This window comes from Rhagoletis pomonella, unplaced genomic scaffold, assembly GCF_013731165.1.
Source record: "Rhagoletis pomonella isolate Grant_MI unplaced genomic scaffold, Rhpom_1.0 Rhpom_scaffold_00002, whole genome shotgun sequence".
Classification (NCBI taxonomy): Eukaryota; Metazoa; Arthropoda; class Insecta; order Diptera; family Tephritidae; genus Rhagoletis; species Rhagoletis pomonella.
Window position 1 is genome coordinate 18,736,154 of NW_023458556.1, and position 9,483 is coordinate 18,745,636.

A 9,483-nucleotide genomic window follows, 5' to 3' on the forward strand; every position below is an offset into this window, starting at 1 on the left:
AAACGTAAGTAGCCATATAAGTTAAAAAATAAACATTTTTATGCAATTATTTACCACGGTGCGTTCACGAAAAAATGCGGATAATATGATAAATTTGAGCAATTTATCCTTTTATCACTTTAGATGAAGACCCCTAATGTGTATTAAATAACACATCGAATAGTGTAATTTCAGTAGGGGTCTTCCGCTAAACTAGTAAAAGCCTCTTAAACCTTATAAAGCTCGTTAATTTACGAACCTCGTAAAAGAACTGTCAAAATCTGTATGGAGCTCTATTTACGAGCGTATATTTACGAGGCAAATTTTGATGCGCAAACGACCTCGCAAACTTCAGTGTTGCCGAAGGTCAGAAATTTTTATACTAAAATGTATGATAAAATAATGAAAATAAATGAAAAAAATGAAATGAAATGAAAATACGCGAATGAAATGAATCCACTAACGGTATTGACTTAGGTTCTCTGCTAATTTTCGGCGTTTTTGATTGTATTTTAGCCAAGCGTGATAGAGACAAGATGGCGGCAGTTTATGGAAAATACTACAAAACAATGACTTTACGATTTTAAGGGAATCCCCTAAGTGTCCGAATTATATCAGAAATAATCGCATCCGTATAGAAAACTGTAATGTCCTGGTTTGAATGTATTTGTGACTTTGCGCTTGAAATTGATGTGCAGACATTTTTGTAATTGCTCATGTTTTAAGCTGAAATTAGTCAAGAACGCAGAACGTATACTTAAACGCAGTCTGCGCAATTCTGCGTATAATATAAGTATAATTTTGTTGATTACTGGAGCCCTCAGTGTTGCTTACTACAGTATTGCCACTCATCAATGTCTTTTCATAAACTTACCTTTTCAACTACAGTTTTTCGTGCAATACACCCCTATTGCGAGTGTCGACTAGTAGTAGATAAAAGACTGTTAGTCGATTATCGATTATCCGTGGTATTTTCAAAGTCGTTTTCTCGCTCAATAAGAGCGTGTTATTAGTTTATAGTCGCTAATCCTTCTACAAACAAACAGTTGTAGAAAAATGAGCGATAAAAAAACTATTCACAGTCGCTTGTTGAACGAGAAATCGACATTCACAGTACCATGAACAAGCGATAATCGAATAAAGGCTCTGTTATGCATACTTGGCATTGCATGCACTGCTATACCATTTTTACGTAGAAATCAAAAACCAACAGACTTCTACGTATGTAATGCTGTGCGTTGAGTAACCGCTTACACGCGAAGCTCATTTAACAGATTCCTTATGTGACAACACTCAAGCAATGCCAAGTATGTATAACAGAGCCTTAAGAGTCGTTTATCTACTACTAATCGACACTCGCAATAGGGCTAATAATATTCAATAGTAAATTTCAAATATCTTAAACGTATTTTGAATAGGAACTTATAACTTTTCTTTTCTTACCTGCAAAACTGACGAAGTGACAACCATCTATAGAAGGAAGAAATCGGCTGACGCGGAAAAATCTAAATTCCGCAGATTTCTGCGCTATGGGCTACAACTACAGTAAAATTCTGCGGTGTTTAATTTTCATTTACATGGCGCTCTGTTAAGACAGATCGTGTCAGCAGACTCGGGTTAACGTACCGGTTGGTTTCCGTTCTTGACTAATTTCAGTTTTAGTGCGCTGCAGCAGAACTGCCACTTTAATGCGGGGTAGAAGCTGGAACCACTTTCTGAAAAACTTTACGGCCCGTTTCCACAGGCAAAAATTTTTGCCTACCAATTGTCATTTTTATTGCCTGGCAAAAAATTTATCAGAGGCAATATTTATGCGTGGGCATTTTGTAAGAGGCTATTTCTGCCGGATTTCATCACTATAAGAATTTAAAAAATATGCTATTTCACATCCAAGCAAGTAATAATATTTTAATAGAAAACAGCTCAATTTTTGCTTTTATATTGAAATATCAATAGCGTAGTCTCCACGAAGGTATCCCGCAAATGAAAACGTAGCTATCAAAGTTCTAAATTGCTGGCAATATTTATCAAGACAAAAGCTCTGATAATTATTGCTTGCCAAAAGCAATATGCGATCTCCATGGGCAAAATTTTGCCTGATAACATTATCAAGATAAAAACTTTTGCCTGTGGAGACAGCAAGCAACCTCACCGCACTGCCTCTCTTGCCGCAAATAGTGTTCTCGTCGTAGAAATGTTCCAGTGTGAAACCTACCAAAAACAATTATTTTTTATTCCATCGGCAATTTTATGTAGTCGCGAAGGGTCATGACACACGGTCTAACTGCCATCACTAAATTGGCGCGTCAAGCGCCAAGCAACTGTCAAAAATCCTCATGCCCATACAATTTGTATGAAGCATCCCACAATAACGCGGCGCTAACGCCGAGCAAATGGAATTTTCATTTTTGACAGGGCGTTACGTGCTGAAGTTGGATGCAGAAGACGAAGAGAAAGAGAAAGGACAAAAAAGTGAAAGAGGAAATAAGAATAAAAACGAGAGGACCTGAGAAAACGTCAAAAATTACGACGCGTTGATTTGGGTATAGCCCGCGATGACACTGTTTGACAATTGGGCAATTCACAAGGTGTCGTATTTGTCGTGAAGTCATGATATTTCATGACAGTTGTAAAAATGTTGTTATTGTTTTGTGAAGAAAAATAACACATGACGATACAACTCTGCAACCTATGTTTATTCGGTGTTATGTGAGGTTAAGTGCTGAGATATAATAAATAATCGTAACAGGTGTTCACAACCGTCGTGTTTTAACACAACTTTTGTTAGGAAAATATAACTTCACAACACCTTGTGAATTGCCCAAATGGATAACGCAACGCTTAGCGCTCCAATTTAGGGACGGCAGTAAGTCTCGCGATATTTATTGACGGTGTAGCGCACAATATTGATAGATCGTGATCCATATCGCAAAATTTCTAAAAAATTTGAAGAATTTGAATCCAGAGCGCGGATCACAATACCGTCAATAAATATTGAACGTGTAGCACTTTCAAAACGCGATCCATACATTTCGTCAGTACATCTTGTACTCTCATAATGCGAACATCGAAAACCTATTCGCTATGCCTTCGTTATTGGTGCTTAAAACCTTTCAAAACAAATTGAAAAAAATTTGAATTATGATTGGAAAATAATTGTGGAATGTATTCGTATAAAATAAAAATATTTTTTTGTGTCATAATAAGCGTTGAGCACAAAAATTACGCAAATACTTACGCGATATATATTGAACATGTAGCATTCATGCGCTATCCATCAATCCATCAATATGGATCGCGATACAAATATCGGATAATTACTGAACGTGTGACAGGGCCCGAATAGAGCTGGTGAACTATCGATGGTCGTGGCCATAGTCGATAGTCACAAACCTTGACAGTATCGATACTATCGAAAATGTCGACACTATCGGTAGCACTATCGATAGTTTTGATGAAAAAATTCCAAAACTTAAACATAACTTTTATTGAAAATGAGATCAGAATTGCTTAAGTATGTCGATATTTTTGTTAAGGAATTAAAGTTTATAAACAATTTTTGGCTTCAAGCAGCACCTGCGCTCTGAAATATGTATGCCGCTGGCTAATGTATATAGGAGTGAAAGCTATCGATAGTCATTACAAAACCATCGATGTTTTCGATAGTCAAAAGCATCGATACTACCGATAGTGCCATCGATAGTTTTCAAGGTCTAGTCCCGAATTGTTTTGTTAAAAATTGTGGGCAAAAATGGAGGATATAATAATTGAGAATATCCACTCCGTATGTCGTACATGTCTCCAGGAATTCGGGGAGAAGTCATCACCATTGGGTGAAAAGTATAGCCTACATGATAGTGAGGACCTTGAAAAACTGTTAATGGCCTGCACCGCAATGGCTTATGAGGATGAGGTTGAATTGCCTGAATTTATATGCTATTCTTGTTATGAAAAATTGCAAAGTTTTTACGATTTTTGCTGTAAAAGTGCCGAGTCGCTTTTCATCTTGACCCATATTCTGAAAGAATCCAACCGGGATCCACTTGTCCAAGCAAGTTATCGCGGAAGGGAAATTAAACCGGAAAATAGAGATACATGTGTTGAAATGAGCGAGTTATGTGAAGTAATAAGCCCAACCAGAAGACGAAGAAAACTTCAAAGCTGCTTAGAAAACACGGTAATGGAAGGCATCGCCTTTTAAAGCATCCCACTAAAACTATCCTGAAGATTTTAATTGTAGGTACATAATTTCCGCTATTCGCAGGTCTTACAAATTCCAGAAGAGCCTACGGAATCCCCAAAGGTTATCAAAAAAGATATAACTGAAAATTTTGATGAAGTTGAGATCGACATAAGCGATATAAAACTAAATGCAAAGGAATTTTTATCGATTGCATCGTACTCCAGAAATTATGATGATTCATTAGAATATTTAGAGATTTGCCGAGAAAGCCCAGATCTGCAATCCGATGAAGGTAGACTAACGGACATAGTTATTTCTGAACAATCGCAGGATAAAGAATATAACACAAACTGCGAAAAATTTAGTGATGACCATTCTGATACATCTGCAAAATTGTCGACAAATGAAAGGAGTAAGAGCGGCAAGAATATAAAAAGGAAAGCTTCCCATAAAAAGAAAAAGCCAACAAAAAGTAAGAAGTTCTCTGAGGCCAAATCCGTTAAACAAAGCCAAATTGGCATTGGTGGAGGCGCCGCCAAATTTCAGTGTGAACAATGTCCTCGACGTTGTGTTACTTCGGAAAATTTAGAGGCTCACTTGCGCACCCACCAAGGCCTCAAACCATTTCTGTGCAAGGATTGTGGCCGTAGCTTCAATAACGGAAACCATTTCCGCCGTCATGTGCGCGATGTCCACGGACCACGACCTGTTGAGCTGACATTCATCTGCCCTGTCGAAGGGTGCGGTAAATTTTTTAATCGAGAAGCCTCTTGCAAAATGCACTATCGGCTCAAGCACAACCCGGCTATTGCGAATCGTAAACCAAAATCATTGGTTTGTGAGGACTGCGGAAAGACATTTCCAACCAATTCAAAATTAATAGAACATCGCTATAAGCATTTACCCATGGAGCAGTATCCACACAAATGTGACGAATGTGGCAAACGATATAAAAACAGAAGAACTTTTAGAGATCATCAATTGCGGCATGCTGGCATAAAAAACTTCATATGCCCTCATTGTGGCGTGAGGAAAACCACAAAAAATGAATTACATACACATATTAATTATCATACGAAAGAGAGGCAATGGCCCTGTTCGAAGTGTGCTAGTGTATTTAACAATTCAGGGAATTTGCGTTTGCATGACCGCATTGTCCACCTAAGGTTACGGCCTTACATGTGTAGCTATTGTGATAAAAGTTTCGGAAAACAAGCCACTTGGAAACATCATGAAATGCGGCATACCGGCGAAAAACCTTACGGTTGTGATATGTGTGGAAAACGTTTCATTCAGTCAGTGGCATTGCGCGCTCATATGAGAAGCCATAACGGAGAAAATTCCACAAAGTCCATTAAACAGCCAATCAAAGAAACCCCAGTAGCGTTTCTGGAAGGCATTGTGGATTCCGAAATATAAAGTTTGATGCAAAAATTAATAGTAAAACGGACTTGGTGGAGTCAATTGCATAGTATAATGGTACATCTTAAAAAGCGAGAGATAAGTGTAAATAAATTTTAAAAGATTTTTGCACTATTACACACTTTTTTGCTTATGTAAAACTTCAAACTTGAGGAATAGTAACTTGTACATTGATGGTGATGGATAAGGGGTATTCACACCGTCGAAGTGTCTTGTTAGTCGACAGAAAAGGTGTTTCGTAACAACTAACCCAGGTTTTAACAGGAGTAATCAGACGAAATAAGCTTCGAATTTATAAGTATGTATGTACATTATCAGCACAATTGTTAATACTCCCGGGGAGTTTGTTCTCCGGGAATTTGTTACCTCAAAAATTTGGGAGGAGGAAATTCGAACTTCAAAAAAGGTGATTGACACTTTTTTGACAGCTCAACTCCGCCATTTAATATAAAAAATCCTCGAAATTTTTATCCATAATAGGAGGAAAGAGAAAAGAGAGAAAACTCCCAGGGAGTTTCTAATCAGAGTCGGCCTGTATATATCTTATATATTTGTTAAACTACATATTGCTCATTTACTTCAATAATGTCGTAACTCAACAGTGAAACTCGAGAAAAACGGGTTTAAAGTTTTAAATTTACATATCGGTACCTTACTTCACAAAGGACCTAAAGCTGCCTTAAGACGTGTCGATTTTTGTCGTTCAACCAAAATCGAGCAGAGTAATTGGCAATGCAACCGTAAAATGTAGGTGTTTTGACTGGTGGATTTTCCAGTCGGCAGAAATCGACCCGTGTAAAGGCAGCCTAACCTACAATATTTTTCATTTTACAGGAGAAGCGAAAAACTTTATAAAAACATGTAGTACCAAGAACAGGTGGGTCTTTTTAAAGAGTGGCATGTAATTTCGCTGTTTTTGGTACTAACACTTTAAATTTCTATTCAAAGTGTATTTCAATACATCGTACAAAAATCTGTGAAAAACGCAGTTTCGAAAAAAGTGTTGATTAGGGTATTTGTGAATTAAGGTAACGATTTACTTCCATAGTAAAAATTAATACATGTTTTGTTGTTGTGAAATATTGGTAATCAACACTGCTATGAAATTTTTACACAACATATAAAAAGAAGTAACGGTACCCTATAAACATTCGGACTCATTTTAGAGTCAGAAGTCTCAGAATTCCTTTCACTTCTACGCGAACTTTGTTCATTTATTTATCTCGGAATTTATGACACCAAAATAGCCGGAAATGAGTCTGGCTGGTTGACTGGTTCCTTTCGGCATAGATAATTTGACAGTTAAAGATAAATCAAATAAATCTACCATATGGCAGCTGTTGCAATAATGAAGGCATGTGGCAGCACCGTTTCAATGTCAAATTTGACACAAAAAAATACATTCGGTGAAAATCAGCGAAAATCGATTAAATTTTGTATATTGCCAGGATATTATTAAAAAAAAATTGTGAAACCAAAAAATAAGATTTTATGATACCATGAATCAACTATCGCGCAATAATTTACAAGAATTTTGTCGCACTTGCTTGAAAAGCTTGCAAAAGCGCCGCAGACGTGAGCGGGAGTCATCGCCCACTAGCCTGGAACTGCTGAATGCTAACGACTATGACAAGGATAATGATTCTGATTCCATATATAGTTATAATCTAAGTTTGCTGCCAGAGTTACAAAAATTGTTCGTACTATTTACATCTTTAGAATTTTCGGAAACGGACAATGAGGATGTTTATCCGCGGAGCCTCTGTCAACTGTGCTATGACAAGATGATTGATTTTCAAGAGTTCCGTCATTTGGCAATTAATTCGGCAGAAGTCCTATATAAAATTGTAAACAGTTTAGATGATGAATTGACTAAGGCACCAGATGAAGCATATCATCTTCAGCCGAATGAAGACAAGGAAGGCATAATAGAAAAGTTTAGTATCGAAAGAAGCTACCAAAACATACATGATGACGACGACCAACTGGTAAGAAAAATCTGGTCCGTTTTTCTTGAGGTCTACGAAATGACCATCACTGAATTCGAATTACTTTGAGCCCCACACGTTCACAACACATGCGACAGTAATAGCCTACTAGAGCTTGAAGAATTTTTGTAGAATTCACGAAAAACAAAACTTGATGAATTCGCGGCATTAGTCCCTATTATCTGAAACTTCTTAAATCTTTTGTTTTCAATTTTAATATGCCATTACAAGCCAGATAAAATGCAAAAAGCGTGAATCCTTCCGGATCTATCAGGCAGGTTCTGCAATTCATTTCCGAGTGAATTACAACCCTTGGAATTTGAATTCAAAGCGATTAGATTGAAATTTACTCGGAAGTGAATTGCAAAACCTGCTCGTATAATTGTAGCACTTAAACTTGCTTCCGGAAGCGAGTGGAATCTTTGTTATGATGTGGCTACCCCATTTATGTATATATAAAAATTATTACAATTGCAAATCATATTTAACGGCTTGTGTAATAAATAGCACTCCTCATTATCATAGTATAAAAACGCGTTTAATTATACATACATACGTATATGTATTTATGTCCCATGTGTTAATTTTCAGCTCCTACCTGAACTTGCTCCTCTAAGAGAAAATCTAATTAAGAAAGAGCCTCTTGATTATTATAAGCCAGATAATCATTCTGAAATGATTCTGCCAAACGATATTTCTGAAAATTCGACTGATGTGATCATCAAAACCGAAATCGATTTGGAATACGAGAAAAAAGAAAACTCACTATTTAACGATAATAATGCATTAGACAAAACTTATAATTCGATTAGCGATGATGCTGATGACGAGGATCGCACCTACTCTAGCTCTCGTAAAATACGCGACCGCAACAAAAAATCTCTTAAATGCCCACGCTGTGATAAATACGTGTATAAACAGGTTTACCTGGACGCCCACATTCGCGGAGTACATGAAGGACACGAAAAACCATTTCTTTGTTTGGAATGCCAAAAAGCCTACACCCGCTACGATCAACTGCATACGCATATTCAATCGCATCATATGTATGATGCAGTTTTTAAGTTTAGTAATACCTCGCAAATGAATGACACAAGTAAGAGATTTTGGTTTGCTTTTTTATATAGTCAAATCACTGTTATAACTAACGTTTCTATATTTTAGCCTCGTTCCGGAGTGGACTGCAATTCAATAGCGAAATAATTTGTCAACAGTGCTTCAAGCAGTATAGTTCAAAGCGCGCTTTGTCCGAACATCTGAAACGGCATGCTCAAATCAAGAATCATATATGCACAGAATGTGGCGTAGGAAAAGTTACAAGTACAGAATTGCAAATTCACATGCGCACACACCAATCTAATTTAGAGAAATTCAAGTGTAGCATTTGTCCACAGGAATTTAGTCACAAGAATGCAATATCCCGACATGTACGAGTTGTGCACGAGGGCCAACGTCGGTTTCCGTGCAGTTACTGCCAGAAACGTTTTTCCACACGCAATTCGCAGATCTCGCATGAACGCTTGCACACCGGCGAACGTCCCTTCAATTGCGAGGTATGCGACAAACGTTTTGCGCAGGTGGAAGGACTAAAATCGCATATGAAGAACCATGACAAGACTTTGCGCAAACATATATGTTCGTTCTGCTCTGCAAGATTTATCACGAGAAAAAATCTAATAAATCATGAAAGGCGACATCAAGGTGATAAGCCCCATCTCTGTAATGCTTGTGGTCGTGGTTTCTTTTCAATTGAAGATCTCGGCGCACATAAGCAGTCACATACCGAAGATGAGTTGCATGGCGAGTTGGAGCCGAGTGATTATGATACGTATCAAGATGCTGGCGATAGTCTTGGAGAGCCAGCAATGGAAGCGGAATCCTGTACGGATAATCGGCTTGGAGCGTTTTTTT

The 9,483-nt window shown here is 37.5% G+C and overlaps 2 protein-coding genes across 5 annotated transcripts in view; both read left to right on the forward strand.

Annotated features, from left to right (window-relative positions):
• The first annotated feature begins 3,687 nt into the window (after nucleotides 1–3,687).
• Nucleotides 3,688–5,596, forward strand: LOC118733212 (zinc finger protein 2 homolog). Of its 2 annotated transcripts, none has more exons than XM_036462518.1 (2): nucleotides 3,688–4,156; nucleotides 4,220–5,596. In XM_036462518.1, exons 1-2 carry the CDS (start codon nucleotides 3,731–3,733, stop codon nucleotides 5,579–5,581), a joined length of 1,788 nt encoding a protein of 595 aa, XP_036318411.1. In that variant the 5' UTR covers nucleotides 3,688–3,730; the 3' UTR covers nucleotides 5,582–5,596. The 2 variants fall into 2 exon arrangements, with proteins under 2 accessions (XP_036318411.1, XP_036318412.1); XM_036462519.1 differs by having other exon boundaries at nucleotides 4,244–5,596.
• A 346-nt stretch (nucleotides 5,597–5,942) lies between these two features.
• LOC118733213 (zinc finger protein 84-like) overlaps nucleotides 5,943–9,483 on the forward strand; it is a 5,018-nt gene continuing 1,477 nt past the window's right edge. Inside the window, exons 1-4 of one of the 3 annotated variants that reach the window (XM_036462522.1) lie at nucleotides 5,944–7,243; nucleotides 7,304–7,572; nucleotides 8,164–8,668; nucleotides 8,737–9,476. In XM_036462522.1, coding sequence (XP_036318415.1) covers nucleotides 7,084–7,243; nucleotides 7,304–7,572; nucleotides 8,164–8,668; nucleotides 8,737–9,476 — 1,674 coding nt within the window. In that variant the 5' untranslated portion in view covers nucleotides 5,944–7,083. Of the gene's footprint in view, nucleotides 7,573–8,163; nucleotides 8,669–8,736; nucleotides 9,477–9,483 lie in introns of all 3 variants that reach the window. The other 2 variants (XM_036462521.1, XM_036462520.1) reach the window with 2 other exon arrangements.